We start from the raw sequence: 26,663 nt of genomic DNA, 5'->3' as shown, positions 1-26,663 counted from the left end.
TTGCCAAACAGATAGGTCTGCAACATGGCATCCTATCACAACACCTCTTTCAAACTCTATCAGTTCCTTTCTCACAGCCATTTCACCTGGACACAATTGTACTGAATGGGAGCACCATATTTCTTCAATTTATACTGGCTTTAAACATGTGACTTGTTACATGGCACTATGCCTTGCTCAGGTGGGGGATGTCCATTGACAAATTCCTGGAATGTGCCCTTGGGGGGGGGGTTACAAGATATTATGAGCTCCACATATATGAGCATAATGTAAAACCTATATTATCAGCTACATGGAGCTACATAATATAGGTTACATGGAGGTCTCCAGTTATACAGATTTGACCCTTAAGCACTGCATATAGAAACTTTAACACAATTGATCATATTCATGCAGTAAAACAAATAAAAGAAAAAGCAGAAAAAAAACAATTGCCTCTCTGTTTAGCCTTTATTGATTATGAAAAAGCATTTGATTCAATCAAAACTAATGCAATAATCAAAGTACTCCAGAATCAGAGAGTTCCTGGAGAATATATGGACCTCCTCCAGGAAATATACCACACTGCAACAGCAACAATCCAACTTCACACAAGTAGCAATAAAATATCAATTGAAAAAGGTGTCCGACAAGGAAACGCTGTATGACCCAAAATCTTTACAGCAGTCCTTCAAGAAATATTTAATACTATAAACTGGACAAACCTTAGCATAAAAATTAATAACAGAAACTTAACGCACCTAAGATATGCAAGATGATATCATAATTTTTGCAAACACTCCAGGAGACCTATATCATGAAAGCAGAAAAGTTGGTCTAAAAATAAACAGAGAGAAAACTCAAATCATGTTTAATCATTTTGTAACACCAAAAAACATAATAATAGAAAACAATTTCTTGGAAAGAATCTCTTCGTATACATACTTAGGTCATCTCATTGATCTAAACTGTGGACCCCAAAAAGAAATAAACAGGAGAGTTCAACTTGCCTGGAGTGCATTCAGAAAACTGAAAAGCATTTTTCAAAATAATAATGTTCCACTCTGTTTAAAAAGGAAGACATTTAACCAGTGCATACTTCCAGTCATCACATATGGTTGTGAAACTTGGTCTCTAAAAAAAGCACTGGAAAATAAAGTAGCAACAACTCAAAGAAAAATGGAGAGGTTGATGCTAGGCATCACATTAAAAGATAAGAAGTGAAACACCTGGATAAGAAGCCAGACTCGTACCAACTGACATCATTCTTCACCATAAGCGACTAAAATGGAAATGGGCTGGAAATCTATCTAGAAGAGAAGATGAGCAATAGATCACCCTACTAATGAACTGGATTCCAAAAGAAGGGAAATGAGGCCAAGGATGTTCTAAAAGAAGGTGGAGTGATGAATTGTCAAATTTTGTTAGGGAAAATTGGTCAACCATTGCCAAGAACAGAGAAAGGTGGAAAGAACACACTGGACACAAAATGGCTGAAAAGAAGACAAAACTTAAAACTATGAATAAAGACAGAGAGCTCATGAGAATGCAATTTTCAGCAAATTTGACTTAGCTTGCACTACTTAAAAACTTTCCATGTTTATATGTGTGTGTGTGTATAGTTTATGTTTTGAAATGTGGACTGGTCTGTTTATTTTACAATGCTTAAATGAAGACTTTTAGGTTCTTCTCTGATAATTACTCTTTCTCAACAACTATGGTTCACTTATGAAAAATGCAACTCTCTGACACAGGATTTGGTACTGAATGAGAATTTTTGTCCTCTTAAGTTTCCATCTGATCTCTGATGAGAACCAGCAGTTTGAAGGAACTGTGAGGCCAGAACATTTTTCAAAAAAATTCTTTAAAAAAGGTAAATAAACAGGTGCCTGGGCAACCTGTCTTTTAGGTAGTGCAAGTTAAGGTAATTCTGATGCCACAAGTTGTATTCTCTTAAGATCTCCAGTCTTTTTTTTTTTTTTTGGAAACTTTCAAAGTTTCTATATATATATATATATATATATATATATATATATATATATATATGAAATAAGGATGGTTCTTTTTATTTTATCAATTTCGTGTGATTATCTGGTTAAATGAAGTATTATTGCACATTAGTTTTCAATCTTTGTTCATGTTGTAATCTGGTGGAAGCACCACATATTTGGCCGAAACATGAATGAAATTTCATAAACATGCTTTAAAGACATTAATTTTTTTTTTTTTTCAGTTTTAATGTGCGTATTTATTTTTTTTCAAAACATTTATAAAATTTAATTCAGTATGCTTTGGCTGCATTTTAAACTGAATATTCAGTATTTGGCCAAATTACAGTCCATTGCATCCCTACTTAATACCTTCTCATAGAGGCATCACACTTATGCCTATTTAATCGAAGGAATATTCTTCTTACCTTTTTGAAGGATAGAAATTGTACAATGACAATAACATCTAAAATTTGGCTGGTCACATCTATACTTCCACAATTCCATGGGCTAGCTGCCTTCCCATTCTGTGACCCTGTGAAGTCATTTCACACCTCATCTTCCAAAAAAGGATCTGCTAGTTCTAAAATCTCCCTTAAAGCTTCCTATCCTCTGTCAGAAGATCCTTGAAATGTTTTATCCAGACTGTTATAGATATTAATCTCACTGCATGTGATCTACAGTTCTCACATATTGGAGAACACATTGGTTCTCACATATTGGTCCAGGCATTGGGGAACCTGATGGTCCTCCAATGCCTGAGCTGACCTATGAGTGAATGAATAATGAATAATATCAGAACAATGTTTCAACATTCTTCCTTACATTATCACACAATTTTTTCCCCCACTTTTCTCTTAATAATTTGATACTCTTCCCATTCCTCCTGATTTCCAGAACTAAGCCAAGCTTTATACACTTCTTTCTTCTTGTAATTTATTGTTTAAAGTGCTTCCTTAGCTGCCTCATGAATGAACCCTTTAATATAATTATAAGCTACACAAGCACTCCAATCCTCATATATACTTCCCTTAATTAACATGAAGATACCTAATATGATAAGTTCAAAGTTTTCTTACAATCTTATATACCCTTAATGTGTTTTGAAAGAATTTATAAAAATATAATTTACCTGATAATAGTTCCGACTTGAGGCAGAAACACAGCGAATAGTATACAAATGGTTAAAATGATTATGTTCAAGATTATTACATGCGCCAACCTGAAATAGATAACAAAACTGCATCTGTAAATTATAATAATGTAAACAGTTTAATTCAGTATATATAACAGAACCATACTATATGTTACGTGAAGTAAGACAATCACTGTTGCACCACTGAAACATGTGTAAAGATCCTTAACCTCCCAACCGGCCAGGACATGTATATATATATATATATGTCCAGCAAATCCTGGATACGATTCAGACCACTTATTGAAAGAACATGGATAAGACGTGCATTTGACCATCATGCCCCATCAGAGGGTGCGATAATCCTTCACGCTGACAAGAACACTTAAACAGATTACCGCATGTACATAGCTATGTTCAGTTACCTATTGCCAGAAACTCAGTTGCTTGCCATTTTCTCGGTAACTGGAATCTAAGTTATATTAAACTAAATACTTACAAGTTACATTAATTTTTGCTACTTGTTTTATCATATAATTATAGTTTTTAAAGCCAGTGCAAAATAAGAGATCCTTTCTTATTTCTTCACTTAATATTGTATCACTTTGGAAGAACAATGTCACTATCAATTTATTTTGCTAATTATTTTTGTCAAACAATTATTTTATAAATTCATGAAAATCTGAATCTTAAAATAAATACAGCCTCCATCTGTTCAAATTAAGTTCTCTTTATTTTTTTATTCATAATCTTAGTCTGAAAGTTAGTTTACAGATTGCGTGAAGGTTCGCTCTTTTATACGATATTTCTTTATAGAGAATCATATTTAAATCTTGAATTATATCACATAATATATAATCTTTATAACATAATTGTAGTTCTTTGTACTTCAACTTTGTTCATTTCACCTAATCAATCACTCTCTCCCGTGGTCCTAAATGGACCGTTGGGTCACTTGTGCTGGTAGGCGATATTCTTTCTTAGCCTCTTCCAATCATCTCGGTCTCTTGTTCTTGACAGTCGAGAAAGAGAGGAATTTGTCCATTTTTTGATGTTATCAGTCCATTTTAATCGAGGTCGGTCCCTAACCCTTGATCCAGGAACGATTCCTTCTAGGGATCAATCACTACAAATCGAAATAAATGGCAATGATGAAGTCAACTGTTATGTACATATTTTCTGCTAATTTTGATATTATCATTATTATAATGTCTGGGAGTCCCACCAGAACACCTGAGCTTGGTGGTGGAGGATCGTGACCATTGGAAGTCTCTCTTGCAGCTGCTACCCCCACAACCTAATTAGGAAAGGTGGGCCTTGAAGATGGATGGATAGGATTATTATTATTACACCGTCCATGGAGTCGACAGACTCATTGTGGGGGGGTTCATTCAACTGACAACATATTTATCATATAGAATCTTAAAGTCCTTAATACTCCTTGCATTAACAACACATTCGGGTAATGCATTCCATTCACTGATAATTCTCCATGTAAAAAATCTACTCCTTACACCCTTCTTCACCATACTTTTACATAACTTCCAGGAATGACCAGAGGTCATTCCTGGAAGTTATGTAAAAGTATGGTGAAGAAGGGTGTAATATATCCAGGAATATATTCCCTTCTCACCTTCTACTCTTTTTATAATCCCCTCTGGATTAATCTAATAAAATCCTCTCACTAACTTAAACGTTTCTATCATATCACCTCTCTTCCTCCTATCCACCAAACTCTGCAATCTACATCTCTTCAACCTCTCCATAGCCAGCATTCCAAACTCCTGATATTGTCTTAGTCACTTGTCTCTGGACCCTCTCCAACATCTCCACATCACATGGAAAACCAGGTGGCCAGATCTGAGCACAACAGTCCAAGTGTGGTCTGACTAGTGCCTTATACAGTGGCACAACCACTTCCTTATCCTTGCATGTTAGAGTACTCTTCTTATCATAGCAGCAATATGATGTGCAACCTTTGAAACACTAGCAATATGCCCTCTAAACTTCAGTCTACTGTTAGCCATCACTCTCAAATCTCTCATCTCATCCACCTCCTGCATTACGGCACCATCAATATAGTACACAGCCTTATATTTCTGCACTCCAAAATGCAACACCTTGCACTTATTGATATTAAAACTACAACCCCACTCTTTTGTCCAAGTAAAAAGTCTATTCAAATCTTCCTGAAGGATTCAGCATCAGCAGTGCTACTTATAATTCTTCCCAACTTTGCATCGGCAAATAACTGAAGATCCCCAGTCAGTCTACATAATATATCATTTACAAACAAGTTAGACAGCAGGGGCCCTGCGGCATGCCAGTGGTTACCCATCTTTTTTGAGACACTGCTCCATCATACACAACCTGCTGGTATCGTTCAGATAGCCAATCTCTGATCCATCTAAGAATATAATAAATTTAGTTTAATCCTTTATCCAAGTGTGAGCAAACAAAGTTTGCGCCTGAAAGTATCTTCAGGACTGGGTTAAGGTGGTACAACACCAGGGCAACTCGTTGCAAAGGTGGAGCAAGCTACCAACAGTCCTATCTCAGTATCTCCTATAATGCAAAACACATCTCCTTGCGGATATGTCTAATGTTATGCATTAAGGGAAGGGCCACTACCCACTGGGTAGTGGCCCTTCCCTTAATGCATAACATTACCACTCCCACTTAATGCATAACATTAAGTGGGAGTGGTACTATTTTGCCTTCTTCACACACCTTAGGAACCCTACCCACTGCAAGACTTTCATTAAATAACCAGGTCAAGGGCATAACCAACTGTGGTGCACATTCCTTAAACATATGTAGTGATATATCATCCATTCCCACAGCCTTATTCACATCTAATGCAACCAACACCTGATGCATTTCTGTTTCTTTCACTTCCAATTCTCCTCATACTTGCCTCTCTTCTATATATTGCACTGGATCATTTACACCAGTATGATATACACTGATAAAGTGCTCATTCAATAATTCAACTATATCGTTTGCAGCTGTTAGTCTGCTGCCATGACTATCCACCAATGTTAGTCTACCATATGCAACAGTTTTGAAGTAGTAATACTTTCCCTACAGTTTATCATTCGAAACATGTATAGGTGCATGCGTCAAAATGAAATTTTATTTCCAAAATTTTCATAATAGAAATAAAATTGTATTTTGCATTCAATGGCTTACCCCCCCACCCCCCCCCAAAAAAAACTATTACACACACAAATACTGCTAAGTAACCTGTGTGCACTTTCTTTTTGAATTCCTTATTTTTCCAAAGTAATTGTACCAGATAGCTTTTAATATTCCGATAATGAAATTAAATTGTCATTATTATAAATGAGCAAATTTTGTATATTTTCTCCTTTATATTATTTCCTGATAATTATAAATCATTAAATTATGTGATAATTGGGGAAATTAATGTTTAAAAAACAGTGTCATCCTACAAAAGCAATATCAGAATAAAATGTTTTGAGTATCTGTAAATCAATCAGAAAGGTATAAAAAAAAATTCTGTGATATTCAGCTATTGTTAGGGACTTTTTAGTGTGTCTACTGGACATGTTCTTTCCTCACATTCTCAATAATATTCGTTAGTTTACAGCCTGTTACTCGAGCAGAAAGGAATATTATCAAGTATATCTAAGACACAATTCATTTCTGAGATGACAAGTAGTAGCAACAGTAACGTCAGTTTTGAAGTAATGATACTTTCCTGTTTAGTGACAATCACCCTTCATCTGTACGAAGACATGTTTAAACTACACGCAAAATCGCTATCTTTTTAGCTAGAAAAATTTCCCTCATCAACATCAGTAGAGTAAGAGCTACTTGAAAGGCAAAGGATCCAACTTTTCTGTTTTTCATCCCATTCAAACAAAATTTATGTATAAATGCTGCGCTACACCTTATGCCATTCAAAAGTAGGTTGAAACATAGGCAGCGCATTCCCCAAAAGAAAGCAAAGTATGGGATAAAAAAAAGTTCTAGAAATGCAGAAAAATGGATTTTTTGCCTTTCAAGTAGCTCCTTGCTACTTAACAGAGCTTAGCAGTGAGGGAAAGTCTTGGAATTATGTTGGAAAGACAAAAAAAAAAAAAGTTTTTCTGCTGTCTTCCCTGCACAATCCATCAACAGAATCAGTGGAGAAGCATGGTTTCAAAAAGATAAACTCATTGCTGTGTATGTGCATATACTGACACTATGGGAGTAGTCCAGAGACGCAATCAGCAGCCATCAGCTTACTCTGTAATGATGAAACAGCATAAAAAATATTACAAAAAAAAAGTGTTTGGAGATATGTTGGATTTTATTATTTGGAACAGTTTCCTCCTGTACAAGAAAAGATATGTCTACTATAATATATGTAGATTACAGAGTAGAAATCACCAATGCAATAGTAAGAAAATAATCATTTGCACTTTCTTTTCAAAACACAAAGAAAGAACAATGTAATTTCATCCAATGAAAAAGAAAATACTACATATTTTTCTTCTGTTATTATCTGGTTTTTTCTTGTAGTACAAAGAAGAAATCACTGCTCATAACATGGGAGAATAGAGGGGGAAAAAATCAATAAATTGGTTCTATTATAACTAATAATGAAATTGCCAGAAAAAATTATTTATGTAAGAGTTCTAACATCAGAAGATATGACATTTTCTTCTAGTTCAGATATGTGGCATTCTTGAAGTGTGTATTCTCCAGTGATTTACGTTTGTAACAGTTGTTTTGCAAGTGATTTTTAAAATAAATTCTCCAAAATACCTGCAGATTGAATAGGTCCCAAAAAATATAAATCATTATGTAACACATGTGCCTTTTCTTTTAAATAATTCAAATATCTTTTTCAAGATAATTGTATCAAATAATTTATAATTTTTCTATAATAAAAATGAATCTGATCATTATAAATTAAGAAATTATTTTGACATAAATACTGTAGCAGCCTGTAAAAGAAATGTCAGTATTTCTGTGTTAGGATGTCTGCTAATCAACAATTGAAAACAAAACAAAATTCTTGATGTATTCTGCACTACAGCAGATATAATGAAAATACTTGATAATAATCCTCTCGGTGGAGGAATAGCTACAGGCTTGGATTACTCTCACTGCTAAGTGTTCCCTCTTTTCTTTCTCAATAGCAGAGAGAGTAATCTAAGCCTTTAGCTATTCCTCCACTGAGAGGATTATTATCGAGTATTTCTAAGAAGTAGATTATTTCAGAAATAGCAACCAGCAGCAGTTGAAGTAGTAACATTTAGAATTTTTTTTTAAGAAAAAAAAACAAAAATAACACTACTGAACTTTCTTTTGTGTGGTTTGCATATAAACTGTTTGACATGGTGAAAATATAGCATAGTATATTTATAAAACTTAGATTAATTTGAACACATAGCTGATTTTAGGTTGCAGAGAAATACTACAGAATTAGAAGCTTTGACAATACAATATTATTGGCTTATTTCTTTTGTCAAAATGATAAAAAGTAAAAGATTTTGAATACTGTCTGTGAAAGTTTTCAAAATAGTAAAAATTTAGAGTAGTTATGTAACTGAGTTTCAGGAGAGGGGACGAAGTAGTAAATCTTCAAAATGAGCATAAATTTGGAATCATTCCATATAGGATATCCTTCATATTATATTTTCAACATATCACAGTGGTTATGCACTGGATGCTATAGTAATATACATCCTACAAAAAAAAAAAAAAAAAAAAAAAAAAAAAAGTTGCAATTTTAACAAAAGAGAGGTTAGGACAAAGGCGAAGAGTCTCTGCTAAAATTATTATTATTATTATTATTACTACGGGCTACTCCAGGAGTCCTTAGACTCATCGAGGGAGGCCCTAAACATCATGTTCACACAACTGTTCAACATTCTCACAGTATCTATCATACCTTGCCTTGAACTCGCTCACTGTCATAGCACCCACAACAGACTCTGGCAGCTTATTCCACTCATTTACCACTCTAAAAGTAAAGAACCCAGCTCTAACACCCCTGCTAACCACGCTCTTGCCCAGCTTCCATGGGTGTCCCCTAGTTCTCCCACCACCAGTCCTGATCTCAAAAATATCATCTGAATTAATCCTATAGAATCCTTTTAGCAATTTGAATGTCTCAATCATATCTCCCCTTTTCCGCCTATCAACTAGTTTCTGCAACCCACAAATCTTCAACCTGTTCTCATATGGTTCATTCCATAGACCTGCTATCATCTTAGTCACTCGCCTCTGGATCCTCTCCACCTCCTCCCCATCAAGAATGAACCGAGGTGACCAAATCTGGGCACAGTAGTCGAGATGAGGTCTTATCAGGGCTCGGAACAGAGGTACAATAACTTGCTTGTCTCTGCTCGTCAAGGTATTTTTCAACAACCAAGTGAGTTCATGAGCTGATTTAGCTACTTTCACAATGTGCCCCCTAAACTTCATCTCCCTATCCACCAACACTCCCAAGTCCCTGGCCTCATCAATCTCTTGGAGTACAGTTCCACCAATGTGGTATACTGCTGCTAATCTTTTCACTCCGAAATGCATAACCTTACATTTTGCATTAAATTGACATCCATTCTCCTTAGTCCAGAACTCCAATCTATCTAAGTCATCTTGCAAGACTTTGACATCTTCTGTCGTTGGATATAAATTTTTGATACTAAAAAAGACACAATCCGAAACCAAGTAATGCAGTTTAACATCATTTGTTGTTCATAAAAACAAAAAACAAATTTGTTTCTAAAACTGAAATGTGATGATCCATATAATGGTATTTTGCAAGTAAAGAAAGCAAAAAGTTCAATTTATTTCAATTACTGACTATGGAAGGATAACTGAGTACTGATGGCCACAATGTGACAGTGGCAGACAAAAACAGTTGAAATAATGTAGTATTCACTTTGCAAGGGTCTATCATCCAAGTGATGAATTGCAATTGCTTCTGACCAAGTTGTTTAAATTATGTCTCGGTTCACAAAGTCTTTGCCCTGCCACTAAGGGAGTGGCAGCATGGCAAATTGTTGCACTGAATAAAGGAGGCTCCAAGATTGTGGTAGCAAATTATAGAACAATCAGTATCTCAGAGGTGGTGGTGGTGGAAGTATTAAAAAAGTTGGTCAAAGACAGAATTCAGAAATGAGTGGATAAGAATATGACACTCTTGGATATATGCTTTAGTAAAGAAATTTCTTGTTTTAATCTTTACTCAAGCATACGAAAACATATGTGCATACAGTATCTTCACAACTAGTCTATTTGTATACAAAGGCTTCCCATCGTTTGCCTTACTATCCCATAATGCAAGCCACACTTCCTTTTGGACACAACACTTCCCCATTATGGTACTAGTCTGCTTGTATAGAGAAGCTGTTGACTTCACATTGATTACCTTGGTATTCCATAATGCAAAGCACACTTCCTTATTGACATGACACTTTCCATAATAAAAAAAACAATATGCACATCCAAAAGGGAGGTGGGTTTTGAATTGTGGGATACTGAGGCAATCAATGTGAAGACAACATCTATATATAAGAGCAGACTAGCTGTGAAGATATTTCATGCACAAACTTTGTTTACAATTAAGTAACAATTAAAACAAAAATATAATTTCTTGTCAAGTATACTACATAATGTTCTAATAGAGGACAGCATGATTTGTAAAGGATAGGTCATAGCTTAGTAATTTACTAACAAATTTTTTTTAATAGCATGACAGCCAAGTTCAATTAAGGGAAATGGCTACATAATGATAATGCTCAATTTTGAAAAGGCATTTGGCAGGATGCCACACAGAACTGTTAAGCAAATTGAACAAATGTGTATGGATGCTGGCCGAGTGGTCAGCGTATCTGCTCTCCAGCCAAAAGGCTGCAGGTTCGAATCCTGCTGTGGACATGGCCGTTTGTGGTTGTCTGTAAAAATACTAGTGATGATGGGCAATAGATGGTATTGGTGTAGATGGTGGTGGTTGCAGTTCATTGTGGTTGGTGGATTGAGTGGTGGAGATGGAGAGTTGTAGAGTTGGTGCCCTTCCTCCATGAGTCTTTGGACTCCCTGGCAGTGTTGCGTGGTAATAATAATAAAAAAAATATGGATACAAGGGTGGCTGATGGACAGATACCAAAGAGTAGTATATGAAGGAGTAGAGTCAGAAAGCTGCCGACTAGCAGCATGCCTTAATTCTTTGTGCTGTTTAGTTTGTACACACATGATATAGGAAATGATTTAAAGGGATACAATCAACTGTTTGCTCATGCAAAATAGGATAGGGTAATAGTTAATCAAGGTGATGTAAAGAGCTTGCAGGATGATTTAAATAAACCGAAAGTATGGACAAAAGATAATGGGATCAGGTTAATGAGGAAAAGTGTAAATAATTTATGCATTTTGGGATAAAATGATTACAAGCAGTGTACTAAATCGATGGAGCTCTATTCCAGGAAGGTGATAAAGCCATGGATTTGGGAGTGGTGGTAAACAGAGTTGAAGTTCAGAAGACATATTGCAAAGGTGGCCAAGGTAGCTCATAGGATTACAGGCAGTCCTCGGTTTTTATGACGGTTCAATTTATGCTGATTCACAATAATGTCGGATGTCTGCGAGTGCTTTCTTACTGTAGCGTGGTCTGATTGAGATATGATGTTAGCAGGCACTCTAGTGTTTAAGTGTTAACCGAGCTACTACGATGTATATGTATCAAACTTAGTTTTACTGTTGAATCTACCTAATTGTTCTATTTAAGTTTTTTTTACATATATGCATATTTAAATTGATAAAGTACGTAATTACACACCATGTCTGATAAAAGAAGTGCAGAAAAGTTAGCAGAACTTAGTGTTAAGAAGATGCAGAAATCAATCACACTTGAAAAGAAGATGGAAGTGATTCAAAGAATGGAAGATGGGCAGACATGTGCTAATGTCTGTAGAAGTATCAACTTACCTCCATTGACTGTTATTACAATTATGAAAAATGCAGATAGAATAAAAGTCTGCACAACAATCTACTGCAGTACTAAATGCAAAACATGTAAGTTATAGCAGGGGTAAACTTCATGAAAAAATGGAAAAATTATTATCATTATGGGTAGATGACTTGAATCAGAAACACATTCCTCTGATGCAGGCTGTTATAACTGAGAAAGCAAAAATAGTTTTTGAGGATCTTAAAAAGACAGATGGAGGCAAAGAAACATTTTTAGGAAGCAAAGGTTGGTTCATGAGATTTAAGTCTCGAAGTAAGTGTCATAGTGTCAAATTATGTGGTGAGGCGGCAAGTGCAGATTATTGCAGCAGTGGCTGCTTTTCCTAAAGAATTTCAAGGCTGTGTAGAACAAGGAAGTTATCCTCCGGATCTCATTTTTAATGTTGATGAGACTGGGCTCTACTGGAAAAAAATTGCCATCACACACCTTCATTTCCTGTGAAGAACGTTCTGCTGCAGGTTTTAAAGCTGCAAAAGATACTTACGCTTTCATTGGGTGCAAATGTCTTCGGAACTTTGAAGCTTAAACCAATGTTGGTGTACCATTCACAGAGACCACGTGCCTTCAAGGGTCTAAAAACCATGCTGCCAGTCTATTGGAAATGGAACAAGAAAGCTTGGGTTACACAAGACATTTTTATAGATTGACACACAAATTATTTTTGTGTACCAATCTATTTATTTTTTGCAAATTATTTTTGTGCTTCGCTTCTGTAAAGAAAATGATTTGCCAGCCAAGGCATTGCTTCTCTTGGATAATGCCCCTGGACATTCTCAAAACCTTGAAGTAAGAACACCATTGGATGTCAAGGTTGTTTACATGTCCCCAGACACAGCATCGCTTTTGCAACTGATGGATCAGGGGATTATATCAATCTTCAAAGCCTATTACCTCTGTATAACATTTATGGAAATGGTAAGAGTTTTGGACACTTCAGGAAAAACTATTAAAGACTACTGACGGTTATTCGATATTTTGAAGGGCATTAACAACATCAAGGCAGCTTGGAACGAAGTGTCAGCAAAGTGTTTAAAAGGAGCATGGCAAAAACTTCTTCCAGCATTTATGCACAACTTCGAGGAATTAGAGCAGGAGGAGAATGTTATTGAAGACATTACCAAGCTTGAGCAAGAGGTGGGATTGGACAATATTACAGCTGAAGATGTGACAGAAGTCTTAGAGAGCCATGATAAACCGCTTACCAATGAAGACTTAAAAGAATTAGCACAACAATTAAGTCAACATCCAAAGGAGGAGAAAGAAAACGAAGAAGGTCCTCTGAGAGATATAAAAACAGCCGATTTACAGCGTATCCTTGCAAGCATAGAGACATTGACTGATGAACTCTATGAAATGGACCACGATTGGGAACGTAAAAAGGAGTGTAATTGCATCTATTCGACCTTACACCGAACTCCTTAAAGAAAGAAAAATAAATAAATCTAGGCAGTTAACACTGGATACTTTTTTCAAAAAAAATGCAGGTGATAAACCAGGAACTTCAACATAGAAATATGTAATATCTTTTTGAAGTTTCATATTTTTTGTATATAATTTTGTTTTGTTTTCGTTATTAATAATTTTATTTTAACAAATATATATATATATGTTTAAATAAACAAATATATGTATTATCAAAGTTTTAAATATAATAATGTTACACATACTTCATGTGCATATTTTTTGACTGCAGAACATAACTTTGTACCTTCCATTAAAATTGGGTTCGTTTTACGCTGATTCAGTTTACGCCTGTTTTTTCAGGAACAGAAGTGAGGCGTAAACCGAGGGCTGCCTGTACTTGGTTATTGAAGAACACACTAACAACAAAAATAAAGAAGTTATCATTCCTCTTTATAAGTCCTCAATACATCGACATCTGGATTACTGTGTTCAAGCCTAGTCAACTAGATTTCTTAGGCATGAGGAAGTGGTGTAGAGCATCCAGAGGTGAGTGACCAAGATAAGAGGTCTGTGCAGTGCTCCCTATGATACAGACTGAGGAGATGTGGGTGCAAAAATTAGTTAACAGGTGGAAAAGGAGGAATATGATAGAAACATTTAAGTTGCTAAAAGGGTTGGTGCAGAGGAAATATTTCAGCACTTGGCTATAGGAGCAGAAAAAAGAAGAATCCCTAGAATTTGAGTAAGAGTGTTGTTAGCAAGGGTATGAGAACTAGATTTTTCACTTGGAGAATGAATGAGTACAATGGATTGACTGAGTCTGTTGCAAGTGTTTTCTGTCAGTGATTTCAAGGCAGGGTACAGGATATTGTGTGAATAGTTTGGATTTCCTGTAAGGACTCTTTGACCTCCATAGAGGTGTCTATGCAATGATAATAGTAATTAATATATGTTACTGGTTGAGTTACTTTCCACAGTGAGTCTACTGACTTTATGTATGTTTCTTAAGACACTGTGTAACTGCAGTTTTTCATGACAGCACATCACATCAAACTGTCCTCTGAGTTTATTATAACCACTTGCTTTTGAACTTTCATATACACCCCCCTCTGCATTTTTTCTAATGAAGCTTTCATATGACTACTCATCTTCTAAGTTCAGAACAACATACTCTCCAAATGGAGAAAACCTGTTTACCTCATTCATGTACGCATCCTCAGGGATGCATACATGAATTCAGAGACTATTATCAAATAAAATATCCACCATCTAACACTAGGTTGCTTTTATCCATCCTATGCTGACTAAGCTAATCTCTTGATAAATTTACTTTTCCTCTCTATGCACTTTCTTTTTTCCACCCACATACACATGGTTGAATTTGAAATCGCCCATATGATTACACTTCTATTAAGGGAACCTGAAAGATTGGTACTAAGCGAATAGATGTGACTACAGTCCAAGCAGCAAATATTAATTGATAATTAAAGTATCAAAGAAATATGAGGATTGTTTGAAAGGTTTGGTAAATTTTCACAATTCATTCATTCATACCAGTGTCGGCACATATCATCTTTATCATGATCCCTAGCAAAATTTTAGCCATGTGCGATATGTAGTTCTCGTTTGGCAAACATTTAATATGACCATGTTTGCATTTTTCATAGAAATGGAGAAAAACGAGTTTCATGCAGTGATAAAATACTTTTATTTGAAGAAGTGGATGGCTGCACAGATCAAAGCTGAGTTATATGCAGTTCATCAGGACTCTGTACTAGCATTAAAGACTATTCATTTTTGGATAAATAAGTTTAAACATGGTCATAAGTTCAATGAAGATGAAGTGTGCTCCGGACGCCCGACTGAGGTCACTACGAAGGAAATGATTGACAAAATCCATGGTATCATTATGGAAGACAGCCGAGTGAAAGTGCATGAGATTGCTGAAATTGTAGGCATCTCAACTGAATGGGTGTATAATATCCTGCATGAAAAATTGCACATGAAAAAGCTGTGTGCATGATGAGTGCCGCTATTGTTGACTGTCAATTAAAAACGCACGCGAAAAGCCATTTCAATGAAGGTTCGGTGATGTTTAATCGCAATTTGCAGGAATTTTTGCATTGATTCGTGACTGTAGACAAAACTTGGATCCACCATTACATACATGAGTCCTAGCAGCAGTTAAAACAGTGGACAATGCCCGGTGAAAGAGCACTGAAAAAAGCAAAGACTGTTTTGTCAACTGGGAAAGCGATGGCTGCTGTTTTTTGGGATTCCCAAAGAATTATCATGATAGACTATTTGGAAAATGGCAAAACAATAACAGGAGTCCATTATGCATCATTGTTGGACTATTTAAAAGAAGAACTGAAGAAAAAATGGTCAAGATTGGAGCACAAAGAAGTGCTCTTTCATCAAGACAATGCACTGTCCCACACATCGGTCGTTGCAATGGCAAGATTGCACGAACTGAGGTTTGATTGGTTCCACATCCACTGTATTCACTGGACTTGGCCCTGTGTGACTTCTTGTTCCTAAGCTTAAAAATTTGGCTCGTTGGGAAAAAATTTTCTTAGAACAAGGATGTCATCAAGGCTGTCAATGACTATTTTTTGCAATTTGAGAAATCCTACTTTTTAGATGGGATGAAAATGGAAACTATGTTGAAAAATAAGGTGATTTTTTAATACAAAAAAATATGTTTAACTTATTTTTTTACCAAACTTTTCAAATAGCCCTCATATTCTGGATTAAAATTAAGTATCTTCTGTGTAAAAGCAAGCATTCAAATAAGGTAGAACATTAACAACTGACTAACTGTTAGGCAGGTAAAACATGGCACTGAAACTAACAAATTTACAAAACAAACAAACTTTTTAGGGATGTAGCAAAGCAAATACATAAATAATAATTAATCACAGTTGCTTTGGATAAGAACCTCCCAGAGTTCATGCAGTGATATACTATCATTAGGGTAACATAAGGCCATAGAGCCTTATGTTTCCTTGAAATTTTCCTGATTAAGGTAGTTTCTGATCTCTGGAATGTTGAATATGAGGAAAGGCTGAGATGCAATTTACAGAGTCTAGTGGATAGAGAGATGTAAAAGTTGGTAATAGGTTATAATAGGATCAATGTTGAAGAGATTTTTTATAAAATGGTAGATCAGGGGAGAACAAGAGGTCATCCCTGGAAGCTGTATAAGGAAGGTGTGAACAAGGGAGTGAAGCAGGTTTTTGCATGCAGAGTTGTGAATGATTGAAATGCCTTTCCTGAGAGTGTGGTGTCTGCAGAGAATTTGAATGTGTTTAAGGCAGTGATTCTCAACCTTTTTTTCGTCAAGGCACACTTTTAATAATTTTAAAATTTGGCGGCACGCTAACAATAAGATAAATTTAAAAGAATTTTACTTAGTTAATTAATTCATGTACCTATAATATATTTTGTAAAAATAGCATACAATAATAATTTGCAATAACATATTAAATGAAATTGCATTACAAAGTAAACAAAATGTTTATTTATTGATAAATTACATTTAATGTGAAATTTGAGCATGTTTTTTTTTTTTTTGATAACTTCATTAATATTTGGGCATATAAATGATAATGCTACTCTCACTTCGTGATCCAGATTTAAAAGTCTGGATCTTTTTTTCATTTTTATATCGGTCAAAGCTGAAAATCCGAATTCGCACAAATAAGATGTGGAAAATTGTAATAACACACTTAAAGCTTTTTGTGATATTGTTGGATAATCGTATCTAATATTAATCCAGAATGAATTGATTCTTCTGAATGTTTTAATTAAATCTCGGTTATTACACACAGAAATCAGTTCTTCTTTTTTCAAAGTTAGTTTATACACCGATGTGTCGTTTATCACAAATGGATTCCGAATCTAATCAAATTTTTTTATTTCTAAATTTGGAAAGTAATGAACAATTTTTTGCTCTGGTATTGTCAAATGATCAATAACTATTTTATGAATTATTTTATAACAATCTTTTGGAACTTTCTAAACTACCTTCTTGTACTTTATTCTTCCATAAAGTAATTTTTTTTTTGAAATCCCAATTTATCGGTTGAGTTTAAAATATTTTCTTTCGGTCCTTGCAAACTCGTATTTATGTTATTAAAAATAACCAAAAAATATCAGATAAGTAAGCCAGCTTGGCAGACCATATTTTGTCATCCAACAAACCACAAAATCATTATTATCTTGTTCAAAAAATATCTTTATCTCGTTTTTTAATTCAAGCACATGAGACACAACTTTCCCTCTGGATAACCACCTGACTTCTGTGTGTAGTAACAATGATTCATATTAGACTCCATAGCCTGGCATAACTGACTAAACAGGCAACTTTTTAATGGTCTTGATTTTATATAATTAATATCATTTTAATACATTGTTCCAGCACTACTTTCAATTCTGATGGTACGTGTGTAGAGGCTTAAGTGCTGTGAGGACATCATGTTGGAGGCTTAATGGATTTTTTACAACACTCACAAAGAATTAAAATAGAATTTAATACTCCTATATTTCGTCCTAGTCACTAGGACATCTACGGGGATTACAAAATCAATTAATGTAACATATGCACAAATAACAAACAATACTAAGCCCAACCACGTGGGTGACACTAAAGTCCTATCTAGGTAGAGCACCCTCTAAGGGCAGTAGTAGGTGGCCTGGAATGTAAGGTGGGAACTCTGGTAATGAGTGTTTCCCAAATCTTTGGAAGCTTAATGCAACCATATTTATTGAGATTTGGTTGGTTTTTGAGAGCTGCTGCTGCTTCTAAGAAAAGTCTCTCTTTCTTGAATTTGCTGTGGTGGAGCATGGTGGTTTTCTTCCATGATACTCTGTGGGTGGTGTCCAAAGCATGGTCAACCAAGCCTGAATGGCCATAGTTGTGTTTGAAGATGTAAGACTTGTGTTCCTCTAGACGGATGGATGCTGATCTGCCTGTCTGTCCAAAGTACGTCATCATCAGAGCAGATAAGGGTAATGCCACAGTGGTTCTTAATACCAGTGAATATAAGCGAAAAATGAACATTATCCTCCGCGATCGCGCTACCTACATCCCGCTAGAACACGACCCCACAAAAACACAAGTTAAGAAACTTAAAATTTTACTCAAAAAAGTATCTTCCTGGCCCCCTGATGTCACGAAAAAACTTAAACCTTTCCGCTCCCGTCTCCCCCGGATATACGGTTTACCAAATATCCACAAACCCAATTCCCCACTCAGGCCTATAGTAGATGCTACCAATGCACCTTGCTATAGACTATCTAAACAGCTGGCCAACACTCTGATCCCCCTCACCGGAAGGTCCCCTTCCTATATAAAAAACTTGACCCACTTTAAAGCCCTCACAGAAAATCTAACCTTGAAGAAGACAGACATATTGGTAAGCTTTGATATCTCCTCTTTGTTTACCAATATTCCCTTAATTGACACCTTATCTCTCTTAGAAAACGTTTTTCCCTCTGACATCTTAGATCTCTTTTCCTTTGCCATTAACTCTGGATATTTCTCTTGGAACAACAAAATCTACAAGCAGATAGAGGGAACTGCCATGGGTTCCCCTCTCTCACCCCCCCTTGCCAATTTCTATATGGAAGATTTCGAAAAACGAGCCATAGACTCAGCCCCACTCAAACCTTCTATCTGGCTAAGATATGTAGATGATGTGTTCTCTATTTGGCCTCATGGCCCAGACACGTTAGACTCCTTCCTCAGTCATCTCAATAGTCTACATCCAAGAATCCAGTTCACTACGGAAAAGGAAAAGAACAATTGTTTACCCTTCCTAGACACCTTAGTCACACGCCTGCCTAATGATACACTTACCTTCACCGTATACAGAAAACCCACACACACAGGCAGATACATTCACAAACTCTCCCACCACCACCCCTCTCAACAATATGGCATTATTAAAACTCTTACCAAGAGAGCCCACAATCTTTGTTCCAGTGGAACCGCCCTCACTAATGAGCTTAACCACATACACAGCACTTTCCTCTCTAATGGCTACAGTGATCACAGTATCAAAAAAATAATCAACTCCTCCCCCATTCCCCTTCCTTCTCGTCAACAAGATTTTAAAAATGCCATCACCATACCTTACATCTGTGGCACTTCTGAAAAAATAGCCAAGATACTAAAACAGTACAATCTACACACAGCATATAAGCCCCACCGCAAACTGGCTACCCTCATCCGTTCTATGAAAGATCAGCTCCCTCCTCTCTCTCTGCCTGGAGTTTACAAAGTACCCTGTTCCTGTAAGCTGGCGTACTTTGGACAGACAGGCAGATCAGCATCCATCCGTCTAGAGGAACACAAGTCTTACATCTTCAAACACAACTATGGCCATTCAGGCTTGGCTGACCATGCTTTGGACACCACCCACAGTGTATCATGGAAGAAAACCACCATGCTCCACCACAGCAAATTCAAGAAAGAGAGACTTTTCTTAGAAGCAGCAGCAGCAGCTCTCAAAAACCAACCAAATCTCAATAAATATGGTTGCATTAAGCTTCCAAAGATTTGGGAAACACTCATTACCAGAGTTCCCACCTTACATTCCAGGCCACCTACTACTGCCCTTAGAGGGTGCTCTACCTAGATAGGACTTTAGTGTCACCCACGTGGTTGGGCTTAGTATTGTTTGTTATTTGTGCATATGTTACATTAATTGATTTTGTAATCCCATAGATGTCCTAGTGACTAGGACGAAATATAGGAGTATTAAATTCTATTTTAATTCTTTGTGAGTGTTGTAAAAAATCCATTAAGCCTCCAACATGAGGAATTCTGATGGTAATTGTTTTGTAATAAGTGTTTCCCGATGCAAAAAACAATAGGTAACTAATAATATATCTGCATTATGTTCTTACATGTGCTACAAATCCTTTTATAGATCATGTCATAGCCGGAGCACCATCTGTACAAATGCCAATGCACAAATTCCACGAAATTTTAATTTCTTGTAAATAAGAATTAATTTCATCGCAAATATGTTTTCCTGTTGTGAAATCAGATAATTCACAACAATATAAAATTGATTAATTATATCATTTTCGTGAATGAATCGAGCGAATGGAATTAAGTGTGCTTTTCCCGTAATATCAGTTGTTTCGTCGATTTGTAAAGCAAAATTTGAATTTGCAAGAGTTTTAGCAGTATTTTCGTCAATATTTCAGAACAAGTCTATAATTCTGCAATGAATTGTGTCATTTGAAAGTGGTATTTTAGAAACATTAATTTCTGCTGATTCACCGATCATTCTTTTTACAATTTTACGACAAGCAGGTAATATAATTTCTTCAGCCAAATTATGAGATTTTAATTTGAGAGCAATTAATTCAGCCACTTCATAAGAAGCTATCTGAGCTTTTTCAGACACACTAATTTGCTTTTTAAAAAATCTTTAATTGTTTGGATCTTGCAGATAATGAATTTTGAAAGTAGGCTTTGTCTTTTGATGCTAGCGAAGGATGATTAGTGAGCATGTGACTTTGGAGCTTGCTTGGAACCATAACAATGTTTGATAATTTACAACCACATACCACACACTCGGGAACAGTTTTATCATTTTTCATTGTAGATGTAAATCCAAATTTTAAGAAGTCATCATTATACTTACGATGAACATTACATTTTTTTGGCGGAGGAAACATCTTTACTTGTACTGGGCTCATTAGCATGATCGCTAGCTTCATCATTATCGTCATTAAGCTTTCTTTTTTTTTTTTTTTATCCATTTATCCATTTTAGGGGGTTCATTGAAAATAAAAATAATTTTGTCAAAAAATTATTAAAAATGACATATTGTATATTGCCTTTGAATCTGTTTTAATTAAGTTTGACTACACAATATTGTGGTACTGCACGTACGAAAATGAATATATAAGTTGTAACTAACCATATGCACACATCAAGCGGGCGACTAGTAGACGAAACTAATATGTAGCTTTGTTAGCCAGTAGCCAGAACTATAATAGCCATGCACATTGGTTCAGCCAGTCCCCGCTAGGAAGGCAGAACTGATTGAACCACTTGTCTGACGGCGCTTATGTATGGGTATTCGCAGTGGCGGCACACTTAAAAAATCTCGCGGCACAGTGGTTGAGAATCACTGGTTTAAGGCATGGTATGATGAGCTGTGTGTCTGACCTCCCATATGAGTTTGACTCAATGGGATCTTAGAGTAATAATAATAATAATGTGATGGTGAAATGATGATTATCCTTAAATTTTTTAGCTAATGCTAGGGTTCCATGAAGCTCTGTTCTTTCACCTCACTAAATTCTAATATCCAAATCATTCTTCAGTTGATAACCTTCTTAATTTTAATGAAAAAATCAATTCTATCTTATTTTTTATAAAAATGAAACATTTTCTTCCAGTCTTTCTTTTGATAACCAAATCATTTAACAAAATGACTTTTCTTCATGGGAAAATTTTAATCTTATATTTTCTTGGCATAACATACCACAAATATGGCATCCTCTGTATGTAAACCATCTGTACAGCTATTAACTGCTCCTTCTCATCATCAAATTCCTAATATGTACCCCCAGGGGAATGTACAGGATAATTATGATAGTACTACATGAAAAAGTTACACCATTAACTGCCGATTCATTAACTGGCTTTTAATGGACTTTTTACTGTATCAACCCATTTATATCTTAGTCTTACTCTGGGAACAAGTGCTCTTTGTCCTGCCAAAGAGCACTTGTTTTGCTAATCTTACCTCTCACATTCTATTTAAGTAACAATACCAACTGAGATTAGCTTTACTAACACATTCCTGAATGCTAACAATGGCAAGTTCTTTCTAATATTCTCATTTTTAATGTGATACTATCATTGATTCCATCTGTTCACTCTACTAATCTCTCTGAGAATTCTCATATTAGAGGTCTCCAGTCTTTGATCAAGTGTTTTATTTTTAACCCAGCTATCAGATACATAAGTTAAAATTAATTTGAATACAGCTAATTTAGTGTTTTGACTAATTTCTTTATTATTCCATATAACTTTACTCAGCTCGCTTACTTCCTACCATACCAACTTTACTAATTCTCTTGTCTATCTCCATGTTTAATTTGCCATCTTCACTAAAAAGTGTGCCTAAATAGTTGAAATATTTTATTTGTTCTATAGGTTCACCATTCAGGATACAGTTGAGGTTTTCAATGTTTCTGCCTATTTTCATTGTTGATTTCATACCAAATTTATTACAACAGTTATTCAATTAATCAGGAAATCTTGCAGACTTATTCTGGATTTATTTTAAAAGTATAACATCATCTGCATAAAGTAAAGATTCTAAGATTAACAGCATCAATTTTGATATCAGATTTAATACCACTTTCCTTCATAATGTGATCCATATAGAAAATGAATAACAAGTGAGATAAGATGCACCCTTGTCACACACCTGTTTTAACATCAAACCATCTTCCTGTACCTCCTTCAATTCTAACTGATGACTTTACAGCTTAAATAGGCTGTGTTGCTTAATATAATGTCCCATTTACACCATATAATTGCAATATTCTGAAGAGCTTTCCTCTTTGAACCTTTCTATTATCTCTATTCACACTGCAAATTCATCTAACCAATGAATAATCCTTTCATACAAGGGGTGATGCTAAAAAAGTTTATTACAAATATTTAGCAATTAGGCTGATTAATGATTTGTATTTCACTAATTCACTCCATTCTCTTTCACACAGATATTCATTATCTTGCATTTTCTAAATATTTCCATGATCATGACCATCAGAATTTGCATTAATAATTTCCTCCCTGTCCTCTAAATCTCTTAAAACATATGCAGCAATTATTCAACACTCTTACAGTTCAATCCCAAACTCACAGAACAAAATAAATTTTCTTTCTGCTATTGTCTCAGATAATATTGTTCCTTACATATTTCCTAAATAGTATAATCTACAAATTCAATAGTAAAAATTCTTTAACTTCCCTGTTCATCTACTGTGATGCAGAACTAACTATTGTGTATGGGTTACAAAAAATTCTTTCCATATTAATATTATTAAAAATAGACCAGTTTTAAGTTCATAAACTGGAAATACCTAATGAACTGAACTGAATTATTCAAAAGCTTACAAATGAATGACAGAATGTTATTTTAACTTGACATGCTTTTTTGATAATCATTTTAATATGTTAGACACCTTTGAAAAAACAAATGTTATTTGTTTAGTTTGCTGCATAAATAATAATAAATTTTGCATACTACCCTGGATAAATAGTGCCAAATGCAAAGTGCATGAACTGGATTCTCACTATATACGTAACAAGTGGAAACAGAGTAAGTACTTGAAACAGAAGGCAGACTCTGGTTATTACAGCAAATAAATCTGAACTGTAAAAGTTATTCAGCAAATTCTGGAAGAGAAAAAAAAAATTAAATACGCATGTATAAGAAAGAGTTTCATTTCTACAAAATAGTACTATTTATTATCTACAAGATAAGAAACAAACATTTCAATTTGCACATATTTACATATGCTTCTAAAATTCCTAGGATATTTTGGCAATAATATAGTTGAAATTTTTGAACTATAGAAAAAGTTTATAGCATGTTTATAGAGGATAATTAAAAATCCATGGAAAAAATACAGTGGATTCTGGTTAACTGGGAACACATCAGAACCAGAACAGTTTCATTTCAGAACACTTTGGTCCAATCAAGTGGCTTCCCCAATTATAAAATAATTTATAAAAAGCCTCCAACCTTATCACTTTTCTGTCTTCTGATGCCTCTTGGGTTTTACTGCAATTTGTTCAACAAGTATATCCCTCATTTTGATTGTAACATTGAATGTTTTTGTCAATGCATGCAAACTCTTCATAATTTCTAATGTGCTGTAATTGCAAAATAATTTCATTTTTGCTCCAGATTGTATTTTGCATTTTCAAGCCTGAGTGCTTAAAACCACAGTTAACAAAGCAGTTGTAGATGGTCTTGCTGCTTATCTCTTGCCGACTATTGGTGACACACACTGTACTGCTCCCAAAAGGTTGCTGCTCATGATGGAAAGGTTCCCATTCCTGAGACTGACTTCCTTGGCTGTTGAAGATGGCAGTAGATCCAGCTTCAAGGATGTAGTTTATTAACTCTCTGAAATATGTCTTCAATATTTCTTTAATTACCATGTCTATCGCCTGCACTAAGGATGTGGTACTGGGAGGCAGAAATTTTAGATGGATGTTTTCCAAACAATCTGAGTGAGGTGTGCTGCACAGCTGTCAAGAAAGAACAAAATTTTTCTTGACTTCTGTTGTAGTTCCACATGCAAACTCAACCATTTCATAAAATTCTAGCAGTTATCCATGCATTCTTCTTGGCATAGTCAAGGACTGGTGCTTACCAGTTCTTTACCATGTCCATTCTAAGTCCCTTAAAGTAGTAAGGCTCAGATGATTTTTCCCATTAACCAATAGCTTTCATTGATCAGTTCCTAATATATTTGAACAGCATAAAACAGTTATGGAAAGCAGCGCTTTCTTTGAACAGACAGTGTTTTGTTTGTGGGTTTGACTTTTTCATGATTAAGTAAGCAATTTTGCCACAGAGATTTGACATCTTGGCAAGTGTCTGAAATTTTATTTCTTCTTAAGTTTCAGTGCAGGCAGTCTGTTCATCTAGTCTTTTCATATTTAGTTAGCAGTTTCTTGCTAGTTTAGCTATTCTTTTGGGGTCAATTGTATTAATATGTTTGTTCTAATCTTTTTTATTTCCCATTTGTTTACGGGATGTACTGATATTCTTTGTGAATCTCTTCATTTCATGTATTGTACTTATTTATTGTATCTTTGATGTTCTGATTCTTGTTTTATGCATAACTCAGTACTGGTCAGAATACATATATTCTTAGGTTTGTTTCATTCAACTATATAGAAAAATAAAGATATAAAGGCATTGGATCTTTATTTTTCCATATAGTTGAATTCAGACTGGACATTTTATTAGCCTTCAAGGATTGAAAAATACTTGATAGTAAGTGACATTTTCAAGTATTTAAATTTCACTTCTTCCAGTACTTTAACATTTAATTCTAATTTGCATCCAACTGGTTCTTTTGTAATCACTGCTGTTTTTGATTTTTCTGTTGATGTTTTCATGTTAAAACTGCTGGATATCAGTTGAAATTTGGATAACTGCTTTTGGAGATCATCTTCATTTCCTGCAAGTAATACTACATCTGTATATCTAACAAAATTTGAATTTTCATTTTTTTTTCTTTCTTTTTGATTTTTATTTCATTTAATTTGTTTCTTAAATTCTGTTACTATTTCATCCATGATTATGTAAAACCATGGACTTAATATTGCCTTGTCTAATTCCTTTCCATATGGGATTTATTTTGTGTAATTGTGTTGTGTTATCTCAATTACACCTTCATTTTTTGTGTATATATCTGATTATTTTGATAATTTGCAGTGGTATGTTTCTTGATGCTAGTACTTTAAGGACATTCGATAATCTGATTCTGTCAAAAGCCTTCCCTAAGTGTCCTTTCCTTTAGTGTTACATGGTGATCAGCATGTAACATGGTGTGCACAGTGTAAAATGAACTTCCCTAAGTGTCAATTGTTAGATCCTGAATGAAGGAATCTTGCAAAAAAAATCATTCATTCAGGGTCTAACATACTAAACTACACAAACAAAGAGAAATACCTGCACATCAGCTAAAATTAAAGTGAAACTTCTTCACATATGTATAAAATTGCATTTTATTTTATGTACCATGTATTTTAATCTATTGTGATTGTACCAAGATCAAATTAAATTGTCTTAAAAGAGGAATTTGTTAATATTATTTAAGCCTCACTTTAGCTGTATAGAATGATTGTGAGTCACCAGATAGATATTAAGTAACAATTCATAGAAGGTCTACAACTACACGTGTCCAGCGTAACGGCGGAGGCAGTAGCTAACGCAGAAAGTACGTCGACGCGAATTCCGTGAATACAAGAGTATAACAGCAAAGGGGAGAGCAAGGGGAGAAAAGATACAGGTTGTGTGCAAAGGGGATGCCGAAAAAGAGGGCACTCGAATGAAGAATATAAGGGAATGAGCGCCGTATTGGCTCTCGTCTTATC

The 26,663-nt window shown here is 35.0% G+C and overlaps 1 protein-coding gene across 2 annotated transcripts in view; it reads right to left on the bottom strand.

Annotated features, from left to right (window-relative positions):
• LOC150101235 (neutral amino acid transporter 9-like) overlaps positions 1-26,663 on the bottom strand; it is a 350,447-nt gene that overhangs the window by 5,743 nt on the left and 318,041 nt on the right. For both annotated transcript variants that reach the window (XM_090401257.1, XM_090401256.1), the window contains 2 exons: positions 23,794-23,942; positions 3,100-3,189 (listed from right to left, as the gene is read on the bottom strand). In XM_090401257.1, the coding sequence (XP_090257383.1) occupies positions 3,100-3,189; positions 23,794-23,942 (239 nt within the window). The remainder of the gene's footprint in view (positions 1-3,099; positions 3,190-23,793; positions 23,943-26,663) is intronic.

Source organism: Typopeltis vanoorti, chromosome 12 (assembly GCF_054136105.1).
Source record: "Typopeltis vanoorti isolate ZY-2024b chromosome 12, IOZ_Tvanoo_1.0, whole genome shotgun sequence".
In the NCBI taxonomy this organism is placed as follows: Eukaryota; Metazoa; Arthropoda; class Arachnida; order Uropygi; family Thelyphonidae; genus Typopeltis; species Typopeltis vanoorti.
This window is presented reverse-complemented; position numbering and strand designations above follow the sequence as displayed.